Raw genomic sequence first — 27,086 nt, 5'->3', positions numbered from 1 at the left:
TGTGTCCATCTACAACTAAAAAAAAAAAGCCATTGACTTCTTGTTCTTTTTTTCTGGTATTGGGGCTTGAACTCAGGGACACACATCCACTGAGCCATACCCCCAGCCCTATTTTGTATTTTATTTAGAGACAGGGTCTCACCAAGTTGCTTAGTGTCTCACTTTTGCTGAGGCTGGCTTTGAACTCAGGATCTTCTTATCTCAGTCTCCTGAGCCTCTGGGATTACAGGAGTGTGCCACCATGCCCAGCAGCCATTGACTTTTTAATTTAGACTTGTGCCCAATATTGAAGCATGATACCATCACTGTGGATACCAATGAGCAGCTAGAGTTGTAACTGGAGCTCCAGTCTAACATACATGTGATTAATGCAGCCTTTTCTATTTGGGGAATTACAATGTCAATGTTGAAATACTGGGGTTGTAGAAAAGACATTTAAAAGGCACTGCACAACAGAAAGAGGAAGATTGATATATTTTATAGTAGATTTTCATTAAGGCCTTCCTTTCCACATGGTTCAACTGATGGAGGTTATAGTTATCTGTACTAGTACAGAACAGAATAAATCAATGTTCTTAAAACATTGAAAGACTAGGATCAATCATCCCTAGTACTACATTCCTTTAGTTCCTGATTCTACACTTCAAGTTATTCATTCATTCACAATGCAGTATCTCAGCATTATTGCAACCATATTTTATATGAAGACATTTTTCCAAACTTTGTAGGGAACTGTAGTTTTAAGGAGGAAGAAAGCTTCTATCAATGACTATTTGGCTTAAATGCTACCCAAGGGTAATAATATTTTAACTTCCCATTCCAAACAGAAAAACCAAACAACAAAAATTAGCCAGAAAGCTACAACTTGTTTCCTGCTTAGGGAAAAAAAGAAAAAAAAAAAAAAAAAAAAAAGAAGAAAGGAAACCTGATAGTAATTTCTGTAACTAGTTTTTCAAAATTGTATTTCATTTCTAAAAGTATTAAGAGCTATAATTAGCTCTTGGGTAAGAGCTAATCAACATCTTATCAGAAAATTCTATGTCAATGACAGTTTTAGTACTTTCTCTTCTGCTATTATATAGTCAACTGTAAATATAATTCCTTACATAAGTTCATGTTTTCCTAGAAATTGAATAGGCAAAGGTCTACATTAAGATTTTGGGAGCGGGGGAGAGAAATTATTCTCCCAAAGAAAAAACTCCTTGGTGATGAGTATTTTGCAAATACCAGTTTTATTTTCTTTTACAATTGAACACAACTTGAGTCTGGTATCTGATTTGCTACATCTCTTGAGTTCTACCCTTACTCAACACTGTATTTTTTTTTTTTTTAAAGAGAGAGTGAGAGAGGGGAGGGAGGGAGGGAGGGAGGGAGAGAGAGAGAGAGAGAGAGAGAGAGAGAGAGAGAATTTTTAATATTTATTTTTTAGTTCTCGGCGGACACAACATCTTTTGTTGGTATGTGGTGCTGAGGATCGAACCCGGGCCGCACGCATGCCAGTCGAGCGCGCTACCGCTTGAGCCACATCCCCAGCCCCCTCAACACTGTATTTTAACATTTATGTGTTCCCCCTTTCTAGGCATTTTTACAGATTGAGGGTAAAAATATTACTATTATAGTGAATACATGAATTTTTCTATACAAAGACAATGTGACCCTGCTGAAAATGAGCTTCTGACTCTGTCACCATGAGATAACTTGAGTTATCATCTTTGGTACATAATGGACAATTGTGGGGGGTCAATTTATGAAAACTGAATATATAAAAGTGGGAAATTGTTTGACATAATTTCAATTAATAATTTTAAAGACAGAAAGAAATTCAGATATCATCTAATTCAAACTTAATTAACTTAGAAAAGAATGAAAACACGGATTTTATGGCTAAAATCATACTTGTCATAGGTGCCAGAGCTAGAACTAGAGTCTGAGTCTAATATTCCTGGTCAATAATTCCTTACACTACAGAAAATCCACAGGAAGTTTTGTTATTATTTAGAATTCTATCCCAAGTAGCCTTTGTTAGAATTATTAAAAATGCTCAAATTCCAATTACTAATCTTCCTTCCTAGTTCAAATCCTGTTGAATAAAAGTTAAACTTTAAAAGAACAAAGGATCAAGGGAATGGACAATGTAAAGTGGATAAAAAAAATCAAGATCAGATCATAGGCCTTTCCTCTAGTCCTGAAACAGGTTTATTTCAATACTAGTTCTTAGATATTTGTCACCTACCTTTCACACTTGTAGAGAAAGTGTGGAAACGGATCTGAAGGTATTGAGTTGATTCAGTGTCAAAGTATGCGTCATTTGAGCACTTTTCTTCATCTTTATTGTAACCATGAAATCAGTTTCTCTCAAAGGAGGCTTTACTCTGAGAGGTCACAATCATAATAGTCTCAATCAGTGAAAATAATAAGAGATTTCCATTTATTCTTTTCTTAAAAAATATTTTTTAGTTGTTAATGGACTTTTTTCTGTTTTGTTTATTTATATGTGGTATTAAGATTGAACCCAGGGCCTCACACTGAGCCACAACTCCAGCTACTCCATTTATTCTTTAAAGTAAATATAGATGGAAAGAACAGCACAAAAGTTAAACTAGGGGAAATTTTTCACTGACAGATTATACAGACATCCATTCTTAATGCACAGGGAGATCTATAATGTCCTGTATGGCATATTTAAGGCACAAAGCTTTACAGGATTAACAGGTGTGTGTGTGTGTGTGTGTGTGTGTGTGTGTGTGTGTGCGCGTGCATGTGTGTATGTATATATACATACACACAGGGGATTAAAGAATATATATGTATATATTAAAGACTACAAAGTGATGGAAAAATTAAAATTGCAAGGAGTGAAAATGAAGAGTTAGCACATATTTGCTTTTATTTATAGGTAACTACCACATGAACTATAAAGAGAAAGGATGTTAGAATGCAACTTGAATAGGTGTATGCATGCTGCAACTAAGAAGAAACAATGTTTATATTATGACTAGTGAGAACATTACAAGTTTAACAGGGAATTGTGATTATTTAAAATATGCAGAACTTATTTAATCTGTGCTTTAGAAATAACTGTATATAGTGTTATAAATCGAAAAGAATTCAAAATAATAGTATTAAATATATCCCTGTGTTCTGTAAAGTCAGTCAGCTGTATTAAAAATGACAAATAAAAAAAATGCATGTTAATATAAAAAGGGGCACTGTAAGATTTGCTTGCTGCATTAAATCAACAGTTTAATCCATGAAATTTCTCTTTAATTATCATTTAGACAAAAGCATGCAAATAGTCTTAGGATCTACTATAGAGCCTTCCTCCGGTCCACTAAAGGCTATACTCCTCTCTTTAGGAACTAAGCAGGTATTCGGGTAGCTGCTTCCTCTTCTGCATCAGCTCGGTTTGCATTAATTTCTGCAAGTGTTCGGCCGAATCGTGCCCATTCATCATTGCGGGGAACGGCAATCTGCTGTTAAAAGAAAGACAATGTTTTGTGTTACACTGAAATAAAAGATCATTTTACCTGCTATTATTCAGCTTGTTTTCAAATAATTTTTTCCACTAAAAAGTAATAATTGACCTAAACGGCCTTTCCATAATTATAGGGACTATAACAATGATTTACAACATTTCAAAACAAAAGATGGTGTTTGTCAAGTATGTTGTGACAGCCTCAGAAATGACTTTGCTATTATCACCATCAGTGCAAGAGAGAATAACAATGATGCTTTGTAAATTTTACTCCTGTATACCATCTCATGGATTTTGCTGGTGGGAATTCCTTTAAAAATTTTTTAGTTCATTCTCATCTCATTCCTAGTTAGAAATAGTTTTGAAGCATTATTTTCATCTGAAGATAACCTTCCCTCACAAAAAGCTATGCTACTATTTCACATTTAGGATTGTAACAAGATAATAAAAGAAAAAGAGACTGCAGTTCTTTTGCCTCACAGAGGCAGTTGGGTGATAAAAATTTTTGATAATTGCCAAAATAATATCACCGAGTCTATCAGGATAGGACATAAGCCACTCTGTGATAAACGGATGTTCCTCCTTCTAAATCTACACTATCCAGTAGGGGAGTTACTAGCCAATGTAACTATATTTAAAGCTAAATAAAACTTAAAATTCAGTTCTTCAGTTGTACTGCCACATTTTAATTATTCAATAGCCATATGTGGCTAATAGCTACCATATTAGTACAGACATAGAACATTTCCATCTGTGCAGATCAATTGGCTGTTCTAAATGATTCAATCTACTTCCCTTCAGATTCAATTGCTAGAGGCCATGGGATTTTCAGTCAGGATGAGGAATCATAAAACAGCAATAGAAAAATGACAAAGTTACTAGCCAGGGCTAAAATGGAGGGAATCGATCCTGGGCATTACCATATAGCCCATCAGAGCACTAAAGATGAGGGAGCTGCATCTCATCTTATTGAATTCAGTTATAATGGATCAAGGATCCAGATTCACATTTCAGTCATCAGATAATTCTCAAAAAAATACTACTTTTGGTTTCTACTATCTGGCCCAAACAAATGTATGAATAATAATAATTAAAAAAAAACTAGTATCAGTTCTTTAAAATTCCAGTGTCCATCTATAACTCCACATTTCTTTTTCTGCCTGAAGAATTTATGATTTCCAGTAACGTATTCTTCAAGAAACAAAGTACTTCCATCATACTATATTAGTCTCAAAATCTGCCCACGGACACAGAATATCCAGTTTAGAAAGAAAATCTCAAGAGTTTCTTGTGGTATGAAGTATACAAGCATATGGTTTATACAATTCAGGATCCACAAAGATACCTTCACTACAATGTCACTAAATAGATGTGTCAAAATTACAGACAGTAAGCCCCATACCTCTCCCACATCATATATAACAATCTGTCCTTCAGAATCACCCACGGCAATCTCTCTTCCAGAATGGGTCCATCTTACACGATTAAGAGCAGGATTACCCTCCACAGAAATGCTGGCAGTTGGTACCTAAAGTCATTTAAAATATAGTTCAGTGTTAAAAGTTTCATCAAGATTTCTATAAACATGTAAAACAGTATTTCCTCTTCCAATCTGTTTAAAAAAATAGATGAAAATGGATAAAGAATTTTCCCAACTTTCTTCCTATTCAGCAATATATTATGAATGACATTATAGTCAATCCTTGAACATGGTTTGGGAAAATAAGTCCTTTATAAGAAATTCTCACATGACTGGATATACCATTTTGAAATACCTTTTCTTTAATAAAGGACTCTTTGTTGTTTTACGGTCAAATCCCATTTAAGAGGAAAACATTTCAAAAGCCCTCATAAACAGATCATGGTTCCGTTTTACAGACAGGAATTACTTTTGTAGCTTGGATCTCTGAAACTTATGTTTGATCCTCAGTTCCTAAAAATAGTTCACACTGAAGGTGCACCATGAGTCTTTCCAAAACCCCTTAATTTGCACAAACTCAGAATGAAGGCATGATGATGGATGGCACTAATACAGCAGTACCAGCCTTTTGGGTCTGGTTATGTATCTCCTATGCTGAGGAAAACACCTGAAGCAAATAAATTCAGACTAAAAAGCCCCCCCAAAATTTAAAGTTTTGAAATGTGGCCAAAATAATCCTTTAATTGACACCAGTCTTCCCCAGATGATTAGCTCAAAATTGGTATAAAGAAACTTCTTTTTTTTTTTTTTTTTTTTTTTTTTGTGGTGCTAAGGATCAATCCCAGGGCCTCATACATGCTAGACAAGCACACTCTACCACTGAGCTACATCCACAGTATAAGAAACCTATTTTGGTGTATTCTTTAACTATTATGGGAAACACCCACACTTAATTATAATCACAAATATCTGGTACCAAAATCAAAGCTAAGAAAATAAAGTTAGCACCTAATACCTATCTAGGTAAAAGGTAAAATAAATTCTAATCATTCAGCAAGGCTTACTTAACACCTTTTCCTACCTCCCAAAATTACTAAGTCTGTAGATGACAATGTTAAAATTCTTACATTTGCAATATATAACTTCCTTGTCCTGCACAACCACCCATTTGACTTCAGGGATTTGGAAAGATGCCACCAAAAATATGAAGAGGTGAGAAAAAGCACCAACTGAGTTTCTCCTCAACAACCATTACTCATGGGAACTGCTAATATTACTTCTACCAACTAACAGCAACACAGAAATCTTAAGAACATTTTAGCCTCTCTGCTGGTAAAAACACATGACTAAAAATAAGTGATAGCTGCAATTAAATTTCACTGCTAATGTTATTTGAGTATAGCAATTAGGAAATCTGATGGTTTCTATATTCATTTTATAGTACAGGAACTGACTTCAATCCTTCACAGAAAAAGTCATCAAAATACATTTCTCCTTCATTCAAACAAGGCAGGCTAAGACTTATATTTATTTATTTATTTATTTATTTTTTAAAGAAAGAGTGAGAGGGAGAGAGAGAGAGAGAATTTTAATGTTTATTTCTTTTAGTATTTGGCGGACACAACATCTTTGTCTGTATGTGGTGCTGAGGATCGAACCCGGGCCGCATGCACGCCAGGCGAGCGCGCTACCGCTTGAGCCACATCCCCAGCCCCTAAGACTTATATTTATGAATCATAATTCTATCACATCTAAAAGGATAATTCAGAAATTCAGGATTAGGTTAACATTACTTCAGTAGTCTGAAACTATTTTCCAGCTTATGAATGGAAAATATCCCAGCTGCCTTTTGAATGAGACTTTGCCAGGACATTAGAGACAAGATACTGCTTTTCATAAGTTAAAGGAAATGCCCCAGTGCTCATGGCAACATTATTTCTCCCTTCAGTTCTGCACAGCATGCTGTTTGTATTTAGGGTACAAAGCTTATTTGGTTTCTTTGTGATGAAGCCACAATCAGAGTCCTACATTTCTTTGGGATAAAAGGAATTTCACAAATTATTGAATAAATCTCCAATTTTCTATTTTTCAGTGCAATTTTTGTTATTTTCCTGCTCACCTCTGTATCATTATTGAGATTCCACAAATCCAATCTCCCCATGCCATCAACACAGGCAAACAGGGCTGGGTGGGTGGGTGACCACATAACATCATAAACGTAGTCTGAATTATCTTCAAATGAGTATAAAGGCTTGTTATTCTGAAAGGGAAAAGTTGATTCTTAGTACAGTAAAAACATGACAACTCACAAATCATTTAAACTACTGATCACTGGAAAAAATATGGCTTATATTCAACAGGTATACTATTTTATGATATTTAATACAGTAGAAAAAGTTTTTGTAATTCATTACAGAATTACTTGGCATTAAACTAAGAATCAACTACTGAATCACATTTTTTTTCTTTTAATTTGTAGATGCCACATTGGTTTTAAAAAGGAATGGAATGTGCTTCAAATCATTTGTTAGTCAAATAATTCCAGGAAAATGATAGCAGTGGCAGTGTAATTTTGAATCTCCTCTAAATCTCCCCATAAAACCCGTTACAACAATGAGCATGGCAAACCAAAAATTCACAATGTTCACAGTAAAAGCAGGAGACAAACCTCCAAGCATAAGTAGGAGTTAACAAACCTCTGACAACCACAAGATCCACACAGTATCTGTATCTGTGTGGAAACAGTCCTGACAGCTCAAGTACAGAAGAACCTTATAGTCAACAGGTGCTCACTGGACAGCACAGTGGGCCAGTCTGAGAATAGCAGTAGAAACTAAGATCACATTTATAAAAAAATGCCCCAGACTGCAATGCAATACCGAATCTGGGTCCTATAAGCTCTCAAAATTAAATCAATGCTCCCTTCCACAATAAAGTCCCAATAAAGAGAAATGGCTGGGAATAGAATCCAAGTTGTAAAATAGAGGACAACGGACAAAGGAAAAGAGAAGGTTCAGATAAAAGTGGTGCAGAAGAACAGAATATGTACATCTCAGACAAGATGTATTTGTATTTCCATTTTACAAAAACCACAGAAGAGAAAGATTTAACCTAGACCATGAAGCTAGGAAACCTATCCTTGCTCATTCTCTTTGTCTTAAGATTATAGAAAAATTTATTTTACTAATAGGTAATAAGTAACAGAAAAGGATCTTGGTCTAATTCCATACATAGTTACTGTGATATAAAGATAATTAAAGAAAAAGTCTTTTCAACAAATGGTGGTGGGACAACTGGATATATACATGTAAAAAAAAATGAAGTTGTACTCCTCATCTCTCACCTATGTTTATGAACATAGGTGAACGCAAATAAATGCATCACAGATCTAAGTGGAAATACTAAAACTATATAACTCTTGTAAGAAACCATAGAAGTAAATCTGCATGGCCTTGGACTCAGCAATAGTTTCTTAAATATGAAACAAAAAGCTCAAGTGAAAAAAATAAATAAATAAAAATTAGATAAACTTCTATATGAAAATTACCCAGGCACAGTGGTGCATACCTTATCCCAATAACTTGGGATGCCGAAGCAAGAGGATTACAAGTTCAAGACCAGCCTGAGCAACTTAGCAAGGCTCTAAACAACTTAGTGAGATACTGTCTTAAAAAATAAAAAGAACTGGGGATGTGGCTCAGAGATAAAGCACCTCTTGAGTTCAATCCCTAGTAACAAAACAAAACCAACCAACAAACAAAAAAACTTCTGTGTTTCAAATGATATCATCAAAAAAGTAAAAGAACAATTTACACAGCAGAAAAAAATATTTGCACCAGGTGCAGTGGTGCTCGCCTGTAATCCCAGCAGCTTGAGAGGCTGAGGCAGGAGGATTGCGAATTCAAAACCAACATCAGCAAAAAGTGAGGTGCTAAGCAACTTAGCGAGACCCTGTTTCTAAATAAAATACAAAAACTGGGCTGGGGATATGGCTTGGTGGTTGAGTGCCCTTGGGTTCAATCGCCGGTACCAAAAAAAGAAAATATTTGCAAATCATGTATTTTATAAATGATATATCCAGAATTCTAATAATGACCAATTAAGGACAGAAAAAAATGCTCAACATTATTAGTCATGAGCTGAATGCAAATCAACATCACAATGAGATATCACTTTATACCACTAGTATCACTAGAATGAAAGAGACAAACAATATGTGTGGCTGAAGATCTGAGAAGTCAGAACTCTTTCTTACCTGTCAGGGAAGATACCATGATCACCAAGAAATCAGAACCCTCATACCTTGTTGGTAGGAAGGTAAAATGGTGTAGCCAGTTTGAAAATAGTTTTGCAATTCCAAAAATACTAATTAGAGTTACCAAATGACCTGATAATTCTACCCCTAGGTATATACCCCAAAGAAATGAAAACGTGTGCACACAGAAAATTTGAACATGAATGTTCATAGTAACCTTACTCATAATAGCTGAAAAGTAGAAACTCCAAATGTTCATTAACTGATTAACAGATAAACAAAACATAGTAAATCTATTCAATGGGACATTATTTGACCATAAAAGGAATGAAGTATTGACATATGCTAAAACATGGATAACCCTTGAGAACATTATGTAAAGTTAAATAAATCAGTGCACATATTATATGATTCATGAGATGTCCATAAACTGTCCATATAACAGGCAAATCCAGAGACAGAAATAGATTAGTGGTTTCTAGGAGCTGTGAAAAGGGAAATGAATAGTAGCTAATGGTATAGTGGGTTCTTTCTGGACTTTCTAAAATTTCTGAAAATGTTTAAAACATTCAATCCCAGTGACTTGGAAGGTGGAGGCAGGAGAAATGCCAAGTTTGAAAGCAGCTTCAGCAACTTAGCAAGGCCCTGTCTTAAAAAATAAAAAAGGAATGAGCATGTGGCTCAGGGGTTAAGTGCCCCTGGGTTCATTCCCAGTAACAATAACAACAAAAGAGACTGGTGACAGTATACTCACAGAAATATTCATGAAGAACACTGAATCGTAACTTTTTGTGTGTGTGTATTTTCAAATTTAGAGACAAGGTCTTACTGAGTTGCTTAGGGCCTTGCTAAGTTGTCAAGGCTAGCTTTGAACTCACAATCCTCCTGCCTCAGACTCCAGAGCTGCTGGGATTATAGGCATGTGCCATTGTGCCTGGCCTGAATTGTATGTTTTTGAAGGGTTAATTTTACACAAATTATCTCAATAAAACTGTCAACTTAAAAAAAAAGATAAAGTGAATTTTTTTAAAAAAGTTATAGACACAAAGAAGATTAAAAAGACACATCTATACTGGCAGATCCTGAAGAAAGAAACAAAAGCAATAATACAGAACAAATATCCAAAATAATTCTTCTAGCTGGACCTGGTGGCACACACCTGTGGTTCCAGTTACTCAGGAGGCTAAGGCAGGATTGATGGCTTGATTTCAGGAACTTGAGACAAGCCTGGACAACATAGCAAAACCCTGTCTCTTATAAGAAAAATAAGAGGGGGCTTGAGATGTAGTTCAGTGGTAGAGCACATGCTCATCTCATGTCCCTGGGTTCAATCCCCAGCATTGCAAAAACAACCAACCCCTGCCACACATACACAAGTGTCCCCCCAACCCCTCCACCAAAAAAAACAACAAAACAAAACAAAAAAAAACCCTCTCCTTTGAAACTACATATTGATTGATTGATTGTATATGTGTGTGCATACTGAAGATTAAGGCTGGCCTCAAACTTGTGATGCTCCCACTTCAGCCTCCTGAGTAGCTGGGATTATAGTGTGCCACGGGGCCCAGTGAAACTACATATTAAAAGGGTACTCTTGTGTACTTAGGAAAACTGACCTACTTCAAAAAAGAAAAAAAAAAGATCATTTCAAAACCCAGGATTTTTTAAAAAGACTAAGTCACAGTAAGGAAAACAAAATTAGCTTGTCAGACTTTTTGACAATGCTCTTTGCCAGAAGACAACAGACTAATGTAGTTAAGGTACTAAAAAAAAAATCTATGTCATGGATTGTATATATAATCAAATGATTATGATAATATGATTTTATCATGAATATGATAATACTGTACCCTTGAGCATCTTCTGAGGAATCTATTACAGAATTGAGATACATGACCAAAAAAGATTGAACAGACATCGACATGAGAGGACTGGTGAATAAACCAAGTGAATCAAGAATCTAGAATGCACGAGGCCCTAGGTTTGGTCCCTAGCAAATGGAAAAAAATAAAAAAGAGGTGGGGGGGGGGAGGGAGGGAGAAAGGGAAGGAGGGAGGGGCAGAAAAAGAAAAAGAGACAAAGACTCAACAGGCACTTCACAAAATGACCAATAAACTCATGGAAGGGTGCTTTAGCACATTAGTGTGACAGTAACACAAAACCACTACTCCATGCAACTATATCCACTGAAATGGTTAAAATAAAACACAAAAAATTGCAAGTGTAGTAAAGGATCTTACTACTGGTGGATTATAAACTGGCAAAACCGCTTTGGCAACTTCATGGTAGCTATTAAAACTGAAAGTATGCATATACTCTGATCAAGTAATTCCACTTCTAGGTGTATGCCCAATAAAAATGACTATTTATGCCCACTGAATGATAACCAGAATGCTCATGGCACAACTATTTATAACAGTTCCAAACTGAAATTAACACAAATACCATCAGCAGAATGAGTACATTATGATATTTTTATGTAATGGAATAGAGCAAGGAGAATGAACAATCTACAATTATTAACAATATGACTCTCACAAAAATAATGTTTAATAAGAGAAGCCAGAGACAAGTGTGTGTACATACTAATTTTTATAAAATATAAAAAAAACTATATGAAAATTAAATAAAACATTTATAATAAAAGAAGATTGCTAAATATCTCAGGAAATGGTTAGATCAAATATTTCACCTACTGAGTGGACAATTATGCAGAGATAAAAGAAAGATGCATTATACTTGGGTAAACAACAATGCAAATTAAAATCCCAAAAGAATAATTTAAAATGTTTTATTTAAAAGTATATATTTTTCCCTTATATTTAAAGCATTTTTGCCTAAATCATACAGAGGCAGCAGGGAAAAGTTGAACATGGACCTACTCACTCATCTCAGGCCTGCCACTAACTAGCTTCAAGACTTTGGAAAAATCACTACATCATTCCAAGCCCCTAATTCCTTATTTATAAAACAAAGGCTTTGTACCTGTGTTTCTGAAGCTTGACTTTAATTGTAACCACCTAGAGGATTTTAAAAAAATTATGCTATTACTTAGGTCTTCTCCTATTTTTGTCTAACTGGTCTGGGATGCAAGGTGAGCACTGAAAGTTTTAAAAATTGTTCAGGTGTTTCTAATATGTAAGACTGAAAACCACTGAACTAGATAATGTCTATAGGTCTCTGAAGCTTTAAAATTTTCACACATAAACAATTTACAAAACATATTTGCCAAAAGAATAATCAAAACAAAGAGCTTCTTTGAATGACAGCATTTTAATAGGCAAAAATAGCTCATCCTGGTTCAGTGGTAATAACCATTGTCTGGTCAAGGGACAAGTCACATTTTTTTCTTTTTTAAAAAAACATTTACATATTTTTAGCTGTAGTTAGACACAATACCTTTTATTTTATTTATTTATTTTTATGTGGTGCTGAGGATCGAACCGAGGGCCTTGTACGTGCTAGGCGAGTGCTCTACTGCTGAGCCACAACCTCAGACCTACAAGTCATATTTTTTTCTAAGCTCAAGTTATATACAAGTTTAGAGAGTGCCCCCTAAAATTCATTTCTACCTGGTACCTGTAAATGTTACCTTATTTAGAAATAGATTACATCTATTTCTAAATAGATGTAAATGTAATCAAGTTAAGATGAGATCATGCTGCATAAGGGTGGTCCCTAAATCTAGCATGATTGGTGTCCTTAAAAGATAACAGTTTAGATGTGCACAGAGGCATGGCAAGACAAATAGGTAGATAACATTTGATGACAGAGGCAGAGATCAGAGTAAAGCAGGTGCAAGCAAGGAATATAAAGGACTGCTAGCCATCACCAGGAGGTAGTAGAGAAGCATAGAACAGATTCTCTCAGAACCTCCCAAAGTAACCAGTCTGCCAACACCCTTGTTTTGGCATTCTAGCCTCTTAAACTGTACAGAAATAATTCCTGTTGTTTCAATCCACCCATGTAATAATTTGTTGTAGCAGTAACAGAAAACTAATGAAGATAATTTTTCAAAACTGGGTAACTGTAGAGTTCTAGTTTAATAACAAAGAGATTCTCTAGAGTAAATACTTGACAATAACAGTAAGGTGCTCCCAAGAGAAGTGGGAAATAAATATGTCCTCAACCTGGATCAGAAGAGAGAAAGATTCCTTTTTGTGGAATGTGTCTGTTAAAAGCCTAGAAATACAAGGAAGCAGAGTCTTACAGGAAAATGAAGACAGTACCTATTTAAGCATTGTCCAGGAGAGGAGTCTTAGAATTATTACCCCATGGTAAGGCTATCTCTATGTGAAGACGAGTGAATCAAGCTATCTTAGCTTGATGCCACTGAATATTCAAATTATAAAACTTCTTTTGTTCTAATTCCTTGCTCACCAAGCAATCTTCTGATTATAATTTGGCTTCCCATGTGGATTGTCTACAGGGAAACAATGAGCTGGTCAAGCCAGCAGGAGTATCTAGATCTTCTGGCAGTTAGGTTTCACACTGTAAATTAATAAATTGATATTCTCCAATGGATCAGTGTCCTGGGAGCCTGTTCCATTCAGCACTCCTTTGTCTAATCAACTCTAGTAGGATGACAAAACTGAGTTTCTGAATATGCAAAGGAAAGGCTCAAAGGAAAGGCTCAACATTGGCCAGTGCTAAGTTACTGAGGCAAAGGCTGCTAGACAGGGCTAGGTCTGCATCATCAGTCAGCCTTCTGCAAGAAATACCTCAACTTCAGAGCATTTTTTCATTTTACATACTCTATTATGTGCACAGTTGTTTTTAACCCTGTTTTAATGCTAGTATCATCTGAAAGTTAAAAAAAAAAAGATAAGCTGTTGAAATAAGGAGCGCCTTTGAGACATCAAGGATTGTGAAATTTTTCAAGGTGTATATGGACTATAAAAGTCTTAAATCTACCTATTTTAAGAAACGATCACACTAACAATCTTAACTTTGGCACTTCATGGCAAATATGGTTCTGATGAATGTTTATTCTGAAACTAGAATATACTGCACCTACATTAAAACACCTTGCCCTTCAAATAAATAATTCTTACATTTTAAGAGTAACCTGTAACAAGTATGGTTGAAGCATTCAGCTAATTTACCAGGCCTACCCCTAATCAAGCTCTTCCACAATCCTTGGTAACCCTGAAGAAGGTTCCACTCCTCATTTACTCTCCCTACCATTTTTTCAGACCTGCCAAAAATGCTTCTGCTGTGAATTTTCAAATCTGGTATTTTGAGATGGTAACAGTGATTACCAAATGTATTAGAAGCAATCCTTGATTGGTTTAAACATCACCAATATGTTGAAGAATCTAATTTTGCCTGTCTTCTATTCTAAAAACAGATGAATTTGATGAACCACAACTATTTGACTGAATATAAATTTACTACCCAGGCAAAGATTAGAAACTAGCACAGAAGTAGATTAAACTAAATTTGAGGCAGTGTCAAACTAGGATTTCCACACATTTTTAGAGGACTTATAGAATGAGAGAAAGGAATCTAGTTTTGCTATTGAGGCGGAGCTGGCCCTTAAAATGGATATTAAGGTAAAGTAATATCTAATGATTCATGAGAGGCAGAGAAGCAAAGTGTTTAAAGTGTGTTAATTATGTGAACAATTGGTTTAAAAAGCTTAAAATAGAATTTTTTTTTCACCCCCAGTAGTAGTAGGGATTGAACCCACTACTGAGCTATATCCCCAGTCATGTTATTTTTTATTCTGAGACAGTCTTGCTAAGTTGCCCAGGCTGGTCTTGAACTTGTAATCCTCCTGCCACAGTCTTCTGAGTGGCTGGGATTATAGGTGTGCACCACCTGGCCCAGCTGGAAAAATGTTTTTGAAAGGAGATTTTAAAACACTGCCTATTATACATTACCATTCATGGTCTATTAACATTGTTTATAACATTATTACAGTACAGGGGCTCCTTCAAGTTTTTCAGTAGTGTAGAAATAAATACCAGCAATAATTAAAGTAGCAAGTGTAAATTCAAGATAAAAATGACAACTCTGGGAGCCATAGAATACCCATAAAAACATCTATTCAGTATATTGTTGCTACTTGAATGTAAGTGCAAAAAAGAATGTATAACATTTTAGATGGTACTTGGGACACTCAAAAAACACCCTATTCTATGCTGGTCCATCCTTTGGCCATTAATGTTGGAAGGAGTTGGGGCAGGGGAGTGGCATGTATCACAGTTGAACAAATAAAGGAACAATGTCTAGCTTGATTAGCAAGGAAAGATAGTTTATCACCCTTATTTACTGTTGAAATACAGTAAAATACAAGAACAAAAATATCAATTACCCATCAACTAGCTGTGTAGTATCACAAAACCAAACAACAATATGTCTGCTATCACAGATAAGTTCTGTTCTTGATTAGGCAAGATGAAATATTCATTTCAAATCCTGTTGTTAATGTACATAAAGATGAAAACCTCAAATTTAAAGCCAAAAGGAGACTAGCAAACTGAAGCCCTGAGATTTAAAAAAATCAACCAATCTACAAATTGATATGATTCTTTTCAACTATAGAAAAAGGAAGCTGGCTAAAACCTAACAAGGACATAATATCTCCTGTGACTACACACAGGACTACTAAGGTAAAAGCACATCCAGAAATCTAGCCACTTTTATGGCTGTTGAACCTTATAGAGAAATAATTAGCTTTATCTTTCTAATTCTATATCTTGCTTTGGTTTTACTAGCTAGATTATGCATTTATTTACTAATGGTTATAAGAATCTTCTCCCTCTACCTTTTCCCAACTCAAGAACCTTCCAAGAAAGAAAGAAAATGGTTTATTAAATGCATTTAGATTGGGGCTGGGGTTGTAGCTCAGTGGTAGAGTGCTTGCCTTGCAAGTGTTAAGTACTGGGTTCGATCCTTAGCACCACATAAAAAATTAAATAAGTAAAATAAAGGTATTGTGTCCATCTACAACTGAAAATTTTTTTTTTAAAATGCATTTAGGCTCTGTCTAATCCCCATTAAGAGGAAAAAGGAACTGAAGATTGGTGCCTGTTACATGCTGTATACCATGTTAAGTACTTTTCTAGATGCTTCCTTATTTAGTTAAGGTAAGTGCTAGCCAGGCGTGGTGGTACATGCCTGTAATCCCAGTGGCAGGAAGATCTCGAGTTCAAAGCCAGCCTCAGCATCTTAGCAAGGCCCTAAGCAAACTCAGGGAGACCCTGTCTCTAAATAAAATATAAAAAAGGAGCTGGGTGCAGTAGCGCATACCTGTAATCCCAGCGGCTGGGGAGGCTGAGGCAGGAGGATGGCAAGTTCAAAGCTAGCCTCAGCAACTCAATGAGACCCTGTCTCTGAATGAAATACAAAAAAGGACTGGGGATATTGCTCAGTGGTTAAGCACCCCTGGGTTCAATCCCCAGTAATATATTACTACACACACATATATATATACGTATATATAGAGAAAAAGGAACTGAACATTGGTGCCTATTACATGCTGAAAACCTCATTAAACACTTTTCTAGATGCTTCCTTATTAGTTAAGGTAAGGGCTAGACAGGTGTAGTGGCACATGCCTATAATCCTAGAGCAATAATATCAAGAGTTCAAAGCCAGCCTCAGTATCTTACCAATATCTTACACACACACACACACACACACACACACACACACACACACACTTAAAATATATAAATAAATAAAAGAGCTAGGGATGTGGCTTCCAGGCTTTAATCCCCAGTACCCCTGCTCCCCCAAAAAAGGTAAGTACTATTTTTATTTGTTAATGTCAAACCTAAAAATTCTCAATTTTAAAAGGCAAGCTTTGAGAGGCAGAGAAGCAGAGTTTTCTAACTCATTACATATTAGACTGAAAGAAAGCACCAAGACAGAACAACAGTGAACAGTGATTTTATCCCAGATTTCTAATGCAATACTCGATAGATAAACAGGAGTTCACCATAATAGTGAAGGACATCTTTTAAGGCTATAGGTTTTCTCAAAAAAATTGAATAACCAAAGAAGGACTCTAAACTATCCATGATGAATTATTCAAAAAGTCAACATTTAGGGTAAGGTAGCTGGACAGAAAAAAATAAAGTGTAAAAAATTTTAATTTGTTTAAATAGAATCTGATATGTGGAATATGCAGTTTTACCACCAACAATGCAATAGTGCAGCAAAGGTAAGGTGCTTTTATCGTAAAATGGGATCAAATGAAACTACAAAATGCCTGTCATAGGAGGCACTGTTCCCTACATGAATTTGTCTCGAGACTTTTAACCAGACAGGGCAAGGTTGTATTTATTGGAATTGCTGGTGGATCAGGAAGCACTTTATCACATAAACATGTGTTTCAAATAACTGATGTTTACTAAGACCAAAGCAAACCATTACAGAATGACAATAACAAAAAGGACCCATACCTTTTCACAATGCTTTCTTAATGATTAAGGTTTATTATGTATAGCCTTAGGACTATAGATCCGTTTCAGTCTTTTCTCTACTTCCTATCAGCTCTGTGAGTCACTATAGCTCTGAATAAGCCTCTAAGTTCTCCAAAGAGCAAATGTATAGCTTTTGTGTTGGGCTGAATGACAACTATATGAGGTACCATGTGAGACACCCAGAGGCTTTTCCCCCATTTTCAGTTTATGATAAAACAGTTCTATGCTTGAAAAACCTGAAGTTGTGGTATATTTGCCAGCATACTTTTAAGAAAACAACAACATCACTCATGCTCTATGTAACTTCTTACCAGGTATGATTTATTAGTAAACAATTCTAAGCTATTTAAAAACTTTTCATCTTTCTTATGTAGTATTAGAGCACCACCTTGTGTCAGAAATCTGACCAAATGAGCAGATATATCTATATTTTAGATACCTTAGTTGTCCAAAGTTTTACTGTCCAGTCAAATGATGAAGTGACAAAAAGATGTGAGAAGTCTACTGCTCCAACAGCTGCATGACAATGGATGCCAGTGATTGGTCCTTGATGTCCCTCAAACATCTCACTAATTCCAGCTTTGCTATTTCATAAAAATAAAAATGTTATGGATATTTTTTAAAGCAGCCCACTTATAAAAACATATTATGGTGTGTTTATATATTAGAGCTTGACTTAATTTCCACAAACTTAATTCTGTGCTCATAATGCATCAGAATAACTTATGTTGAGTGTTATCTGTCCAGATTTGATAATACTACTAAAGGACTAAGTACATTTTGGAAGCATAAATACCATGCTGTTGACAAGAGAATTCAAAAGTACAATATCTGAGGTGGCAGAATTGAGACAAAGAAATATTATATGTAAGAGAGCCAATCTGGGCTACTTTTAAATCAAAAGCTTTGAAGTGAAGGTGATCTATATTTGAGATAAAACCCAGACAATTTTTTTTAAGGAAGCAATTGATAAAGGTACAGCTAGACAATTTCAAAACAGATTGAATAGCGGGAAAAGTACTAGTCAATTTAAAATGTGTACGTGACATTACTGTATGAATATCAGGAGGATTGAACTAAAGCACAAAGTCCAAATAAATAAAAAAATGGGAAAACAGCTGAAAATCTTATTTATAAATTTGAAAGCCAGTATGTGGCATGTGCATATTGTATTTGTAATTGCTAAATTTCTTCCCTACCACTAACTTCTGTGAGTGCATGCACACACCACAATCCTCAAAATCCAGAACACATCATGAATTAGAGATACTTTTTAAAAAGTTAACTTCTAAGTTTATATGCCTGAACTCAACCTGTCACAAATAATGAGTAGTTCTAGGACTAATTTCTACTCAAATAAGGGGCAACCTGTTTCAATGAGATTATTCAAGGGGGATTTTAAATAAGTGCAAATTCCAGTTTAGGTTTACCTGCCATGGCGGCATGCTGTGTACACAGAACCTTCTTCACTCCCAACAACAAAGTTGTTGACATCTCCAACAGGGAAAGACATAGATGTCACAGCTACTGCCTTTGACTGTTTGTGAACCAACTCCATGCTATCCTATATAGGGTGGAAAAAAGAAAAAAAAAAAAAAGAAAAGACGTTATTTTGTAAACAGTCAATTTTAAATTTTCAAAGAAAAACTTCTAGTTTTAAATAATTTTAAGAGATATTTAATATATTACTTACATAAACCACAATTAAAGCAATCATGTTTGAAAATAAAAGATACACACAGCACAGTACTTTTGACACATGCTTAGATTTATAATCTGTTATTATATTATGAAACACTATGAAAAACATATGCTGGGGTATATACACAGTTTAAAAATAACAACATACTTCAAAATTTCAGTTTCGCAAGTTTAACCTACCTGTGGGTGGGAAAGCATGTCCAGACTCCATGAACATATTTTTCCATCAGTGGAGATGCTGATCAGATTGTGAGCATTTTGTGTTCCAACGACATTTACACAATAGACAGGATGCTAAAGACATGAAAAGAAAGTTTTCATGGATTATTTTACTAAAAAAAGAAGCAAAAATTGAAGCTTAATCATAGGTACTCTGTTTCATATCAAAAACTGTAGGTTAATCACAGGTATTCTGTTGTAACTTGAGGTTATTTTTAATGTGAAGTTTGCTGCTATTCTATTGATTAACAAAAGGTTGTCTCAGAAGAGACATAAGTTCCTGATAAACAGATCTCCCAAAATAAAGAAAAAAGACCTTTGTTCTCGGTTGCTATCTGAGAAGGAGTTCATACACCAAAGGAAGCACATTTTGAAACCACTCTGGTAGACAGACACTACTAAGTAGTTAATAGTGAAAGAGCATAGAAGTCTAAGGAAAATAACCTTATTATACTTACTGTGTGTGCAGCAGCTGACAGTGGAGTTCTCTGCACTGGTGTTCTCTTATTGCTACGGTTATCCCAAAGCACAATTTGGCCTGAATATGTACCACCAACAACAAGATTTGGATGAAATTTTGCAAATGTAGCAGACATCACAGCTGACTGCAAGTAAGTAGGATTTTTATATTTCAGATTTAAAAGGAAAAAGTTTAATAAGTTATAAAATCAATTTATTATTCAAAATATTTCCATTTGCACTATAGGTATTAGTAGCTATTGAGACAAATTCATTAGATATTTAGAATATTTTTTGCTTAAAAGTAAAATGTAATGCCTACTATGTAACTATATTTTAAAAGCAATTTATCAAAGAAAGTAAAAAGTTATTTCATTTGATTGCAGTATTAGATAAATGGCCTTGCAACTGACACATGACTGTAATATGACAGAGTGTATATAGTTTTAATTCAGGTTAAGTGTTTATTTAGGATTATGACATTATTAAAAGATTTTAACTTATGCAACCAGAAAAGACTTGCAAATTCTGTCTGTTAAATCCACTTAAAAAATCTGCAGCTGTTTCCTACTTGAACCATATGTTTCTACTTAAAACTATCTAGTTCCAATTCCTCAGGCCATGTATAAGTAATTCAGTGGGCAAACCATCTAATTGTATATTCAGTAAATAAGTTCCTGAGAAACTCCCTGTAGAAATATGTTTTATAAAAGATTCCATATATATGATCAATCACAAGAACAGAAAATCATAACTGTAAAGGGCTTTCAGTGTGATTAAACATTATAAGACATGTCAGTAAAGCTACAAAAGCCAGATTATGTTGAACTGAGAAGTCAGTTTTCTGTTAACATCTGTTTGCAAACATAAAGTGGTTTAGTAAATGCCAATCCAATGAAATCATAATGTTGACAAGAACAGAAAAAAAGGCACCTGTCTAAATTCATTAATGAATCCTTAAACTTGTGGAAGACTGTTGAAAGACCATCTTACCTGGCAGTGGAACACATACTCTGGAGTAGTTTTTTTGTATTTCATATTCCATACAAGGGCAACTCCATCAGGTTCATGAGGAGCATCTTCATTGTTATTATAGGAAGCCACAAGTAACTCAGGATACTGCTCGTCAGAACCAAGTAGAAAAGAAAGGGAATGCATAATAAGAACTATTTCTGGACTATCCTATTATTCTGAAAAGTACAAATATCTACCACTTCACCAATTAAGAAATCTCTTTCTTACTTGACTATCTATCAGATAATTGTGAAAGAACAAATATCTAATACTTCTAAGAAAGACGTCTCTATATTTATATTAATTGGGATATCAGTATAATTTTATTTATTTTTTGTTTTAGAGATGGGGTTTTGTTAAATTGCCCAGGCTGGCATTGAACTTGTGAGTCCTCCTGCCTCAGCCTCCTGATTAGCTGGAATTACAGGCATGTGCCACTGTGCCTGGCATTAGTACAATTTTAAATCAGTACAGTTAATTATTTAAAATATTTTAATATTAAAAAACTTAATTGAAGTATGTGTTTGTATTTCATACAAAGTATTTTGTGAGTAACTGAAATCAGTAAAGCTAGGTTTTGGCATAAGGTTCTGAATTTCAAATATAAATAATATTCCCATTTCTTTCTTCCAAAGTACTTAAGATGAAATGAATATGGTAACACAGAACCATCATCATTATTCAATTTTAAATGATACATACTGATTCAATCATACAAAGTTCCTATAACTAAAATAAAACCACATGCTAATTATAATTTAAAACAACTTAATAATAACCAATTTTGTTATATTTTACCTGAGATGACCAATCCAAACAACTAACAACCCGATGCTTTGACCAACGTTCATCAAAAAATTGCCGGTTTAATGATAGTTTAGCACCTGCTTGAATCTCTCTACAGAAAAAAACAAATCCAAAAAAAGACTGTTATGACTTATGTCATTCTTAATCTTAAAATAATTTAACACTGCTGAAGCTGTTGTGTTATCAGTTAAACATTACCCTTCTTTGTCTTCCAGATCTCTCCCACTATAGTCAAAGAAGATGTTAATCTGTTCAGAAAGAGCTCTTTCTACAATTCTTGTAGAATGGTCAAAGAAACTTAAAAATTCCTCTGAGTGTAAGATTTGTTGCTTTTCTTCTTCAGTCAGCTCATGAGGCGGAGCTGGAAAATGAATATTTTTTTTAACTATGTTAGTCAAATTATGTCAACTCAGTATAACATGATTCAGGGAATGCCTCACATTCTTTTTAAATATTCACCTCTTTTTATTTAGAGCATTTCATTCTATTTTAATTGCTTAATAAATAATAAATCTTAAGAAGAATAAAAAAAATTTAAAGTTAAATTCTTTAAGTTACCTTTACTTTCATTTTCTTCATCTTTTTTTAAAACTTTCTCTTCTTCAGGTTCAATAGGTGGTTTAGGAGTCACTACATCATCATCTTCCTCTTCATCTAAAAAACAGAAAAAAACAAATATTATTTTCATGAAAATAGCTAGTAACTCTGAGGTAGTAATTTCCAAAGGTATCACAACTCCCTAGATAAAAGCAAAAGCAAACCACTGTGCCAAGAATAAGTACAAATAATATGAGCTTTCCCAACACAATCTTAAAGAATTAAGTGGAACCCTCTTGCCTTTTATACATACCTATGTGGTACCTCATCAACAGTCACACTAAATTCTATAGCTACAAAGCGGAAACAAGATATATAAGCATGTAGGACGAATTCCTCATGGAAGTCTCTAAAAGCTTGCAAGCATTTATCATTCCAGACAGAACAACATGCAACTCCTGCATAGTTTTATATAGCATGCTGACACATTAATGCTGTAGAATGAAGAAAATCAAATGTCTAAAATAGCCCACAGAGCTGGCTGCTTACTTGTGATCTGAAACCATCAGTGTCTAATGGGTCTTCATATGGCATAAAGACGGCTTACATTAACTCTCAGGTTGCTATTTGAGAGGCAGATTTTAAAGATAATAGCTACAGGACCACATTTTCTATTCCGTCATTTTAAACGCAAGTCTCATTATCCATCGTTGTATGATGTGGCAATAAGCACTTATAATAATGCTTTCTTTAGTTTTAATAAAAATACATATTAAGATATACGTTTCAAAGACTAAATTACCCAAATTTCACATTCCCAAACCAGGAAGTAACTTAAAATAATTTATTTAAAAATGTTACAGGACATGTAACCTTGTCTACCTTCTCTTTTGCAACAAACTGAGATAGGTTTTTTATGAAGAAAATCCTTATTTTCATTACTAAGCATGTGTTATCTGTCTATAAAGGGAGGCAGCAGACACCTGCAGCAGAATGTATCTCAAGTAATGAGAGCCTGTTCGACATAGGGACTTCACTTGTTATAGTCATTTCCTTGACCCATGGACAAAATCATCTAAAACACACATACATACAATGTGCACAAAAGAATGGTCAAGGATGGGAACCAGCTGCCAAGTCAAGGTCCCAGCAGCCAGGCCAGCTGACTAGATAGCAACAACCAGATGGCACTGCTGGGATTATGTCTTTCTGCTATAAGGTGGCAATGGGATGGCATAACATTCTTACGCTTGACTGCCTCCAATCCTGTGTCTCTCCCCAATGGTGAGCCTGTGCAATTACCCGCACTCCAGGAGGCCTACAGACAAGCCTTTACCCTGCAAACAAAATGCAGCTTGTAGGCCACACCAGCTGCCAAACCACACACATAGTGTTAGGCTTAGAGAGCTATGAAAATCTTTCTAACTCTATAGTATAAGCAATAAAAATATAACTGTACCTGTGGAAAGAAAGCTTCAAATGACACTGTATAATGCACACAATGATACAACCTCCAACTTAATCAAAATGATAATGACGTATGCCAATCCTACATTACTTGAAATTGAGCGATTTTTACGTTCTGACAAGTTTACAGAACTAGGATAAATGGCACGAATGATTTCAATATATGCTCATACTTTTGAACCAAATGGTGAAGGTTAAAATTTTTCCTTTCAAGGGCCTCAATCAGCCACAAAGGAAAACAGTAATCACTGTCTTTTCAGCCAGCCCAACCGCATTTGTCAGCCCTTTCTCCGTCAATGCAGCCAGAGCAATCAACCTGCCAAACATTCAGAATGGAAAAACAATCTGAAAATACAGGGTATAATGCACCTGCCAGTGAAAATGGCCATTTCAAGAAAAGCTAGTGATCTCAGTGACCCTGCTGAGGAGGCGGTGGTGCAAAGGGGAAAGAACACGTAAAAGAATTCTTAGTGATCGCCACTCTCTTGCACATTGACACTTCCTTACAAAGCATGCCAATTACAGCTTTTGTGCTACTTAAAAAAATGAAAGCTTTTTTGGGCAAAATAATCACATAGAGAAACAGAAAGACACTACTCCTTTTTAGATGAATTCTCATATATGACAGATTATTAATCTGAAAACAGTATAACTGCTGGGGATGCTATACTATACTGCTCAAACATTAGGATAAAATTCTGCCATAGTCATTTGCAGGTGTAATGTAATAAAATAATTTAATTACATTTAACTCAAAAGTTGACTTTTAGAAAAGGACATTTACTTCAATTAAATATTCAGTGTGAGAAAAAGTACATTATATATTTTATCTTCTGCTAATTCTGTTAGCTTTCCTAATCAATTTTGTTAACCAGTAGAGTTCTTTGGATATAAATCCTAAAATCAAGGAGAGATTTTGAGTTACTTGGACAGGTCATTCTTAACCACAGTGAATTAAGAGATTTTGAGTTACCTGGACAGGTCATTCTTAAACACTGTGAATTATAAATTACAGCCTCCTACCCACATCTTATTCTCCTCCATCAACTTTGTTGACTTATCTGGCTTCTAAGTACCATTTCCAGTGACAGGTGTCAAATTCCTGTTATAATGCATATGGCCAGTAGTTTAGTGCTAAGTGACCTCATAATCTACATATTTAACAAAAAAGGTCTTGTTTACAGACATTCTTTTCCTTTTAGTATTTAAAATGTAGATGAAGTTTGTTAGTGATCTGCATCTGCCTGTTATACAGCAATTGCCATGGGCCACGTGTCCTATAATTATTTTAGTTGTAGTTACATGAGTATCAACTATTTAAATATATGGTCTCAGATTTTTATAATTATTTTAGTTGTAGTTACATGAGTATCAACTATTTAAATATATGGTCTCAGATTTCTACTTTAGAATCAATGTATATACTTCCCCTTCTATATGGATTAAAAGTGAATTTAGAAATTATAATTGGGACTTAAACTCAAGCTTCATTAAAATGATTAAGCTAAATAAATTTCCAGGAAAATAAAAACAGGTATGTTGTTCTGAAAAATTTCAAAATGTCACACTTTTTGTCTAAGCTGAGCTTAAGCAATTATCAACATATATCAAAAACATCTAGCAAAAATGCCTAACTTCGATAACATCAGATTGAAGAATGTTCCTTTGAAACAAGGAACATTCTTATCATAAACTAATAAATAGTGACTAAAAGACTATTAACATGGCCAAAAAATATAGTATTATAATTCTAAAGATTTTCTTAGCTAGTCTCTTTTACATGATAAGCTATAATATATTAAAACTGGAAAATACTAACAGAGCAAGAAGACTGAAAAATAGGACTGCCATGGCACATCAATTTACTGATGAATATTCATTACAATATGCTAAGTGGTTAACTCCATGCTTTCTCTGACAGGGAATCTAATGTTACAAACTGAGCAGTAAAGAGTGCAGAAAAGTAGCAGTTACTTTTGAAATGACAAATCTCTTGTCAATGAATTCTACAACAAGGCTTAATGAACCAGTGAATTTTTACTTTGAGTTAACATCAAAATTGTGATGTATTTTGGTAAGATGGAAAGAAAAGCTGTTCTGTAAATTAAGCTGCACCTAGAAATAATACCAACCAGTGAAATCCCAGTTGTTGGAATAATCTGTTACAATGGAATAGGTTAATCAAAGTTAAATCATCTATGAAATGGGTGGCTTTTGTTAAAGTGAAGGATGGAGTCTTCGAACAAGTTTTCTCTATATGTCATATTACATTTAAGGTAAAATAAGCCATAAACATACTTTTAGTAGTTAAAAACATTATAGCACATTAAAAATGAAATATGTAAGATTAAAAAAAAAATCCTTAACAAACATGCTAGTTATGAATATATCACTTATGATTCTTAATATGAAGTAAAAAACAAAGTGCATTGTTGTTTAAGAAATACATTTGCTCTCAATTCACTATGTAGTCTTATACTGATATATACTTTTCAGATAATTTAATATCTTATACAGAATTCTTAACTTACAAAATAGTTTGATTATTCATGGTACAAAGAAATTTGATAATCAGTTCTAAAAATTGGGAAATTTGTTGCTTATAAAAATTGATTCACTCTACTGTTATGTATAACTAAAAAGAATAAAAATAAATTTAAAAAATTGATTCAATTGAAAAAATTCAATTTAAAACTTTGTAAACATTTATAAGAACATAAGAGGAAATGCTTCACTTATTAGCTCAAAATATAGGCTATATAGGAATATTTTTTCCTTTTTTATTTTCAGAATAATCTTTTTCTTTGATCAACATAATTTTGAATTACTCAATTTCAATCCATTTTTCCATAATTTCATCTTCTTATACCATAAAAATAACATTCACATTTAAGAGAATCTTCATTGGAACAAAGCTTCATCAATCCTTCTATGGAATCTACTCCTTATTTTAAACATCCAGAATAAGATATAAGGTCACTTGTTATTTCCTTAATAATCTAAATTTTCAACTGGGGAAAATATATGGCTGGCTTTTTAATGAGGAAGTATTTTGAATATAGATATAATGCTAATCTGGGGAAAAATAAGGAATAGTAGTTTATACCACTTTATTTTAATATGGATTCTCTACGTAACATTTTTTAAATGTAAAATTTGTATTTTTTTTTAATTTTTTTTTTAAGAGAGTGTGGGGGGGAGAGAGAGAGAATTTTTTTAATATTTATTTTTTAGTTATTGGCAGACACAACATCTTTGTACGTGGTGCTGAGGATCGAACCCGGGTCGCACGCATGC

General features: G+C 34.3%; 1 protein-coding gene across 2 annotated transcripts in view; it reads right to left on the bottom strand.

The window, feature by feature from the left end:
• Window positions 1–2,869: 2,869 nt before the first annotated feature.
• The window catches only part of DYNC1I2 (dynein cytoplasmic 1 intermediate chain 2), a 55,225-nt gene continuing 31,008 nt past the window's right edge, over window positions 2,870–27,086 (bottom strand). For both annotated transcript variants that reach the window (XM_081262226.1, XM_081262225.1), the window contains exons 6-16: window positions 22,344–22,439; window positions 21,984–22,146; window positions 21,777–21,876; window positions 20,958–21,083; window positions 19,964–20,110; window positions 19,467–19,580; window positions 19,016–19,149; window positions 18,025–18,169; window positions 7,015–7,155; window positions 4,878–5,003; window positions 2,870–3,473 (exon numbers count right to left, since the gene is read on the bottom strand). In XM_081262226.1, the coding sequence (XP_081118352.1) occupies window positions 3,360–3,473; window positions 4,878–5,003; window positions 7,015–7,155; window positions 18,025–18,169; window positions 19,016–19,149; window positions 19,467–19,580; window positions 19,964–20,110; window positions 20,958–21,083; window positions 21,777–21,876; window positions 21,984–22,146; window positions 22,344–22,439 (1,406 nt within the window). In that variant the 3' untranslated portion in view covers window positions 2,870–3,359. The remainder of the gene's footprint in view (window positions 3,474–4,877; window positions 5,004–7,014; window positions 7,156–18,024; window positions 18,170–19,015; window positions 19,150–19,466; window positions 19,581–19,963; window positions 20,111–20,957; window positions 21,084–21,776; window positions 21,877–21,983; window positions 22,147–22,343; window positions 22,440–27,086) is intronic.

This window comes from Spermophilus citellus (genome assembly GCF_964194105.1).
Source record: "Spermophilus citellus genome assembly, chromosome: 11".
Lineage (NCBI taxonomy): Eukaryota > Metazoa > Chordata > Mammalia > Rodentia > Sciuridae > Spermophilus > Spermophilus citellus.
Note: the sequence above shows the minus strand (reverse complement) of the source record. Positions and strands in the feature narration are given on the sequence as shown.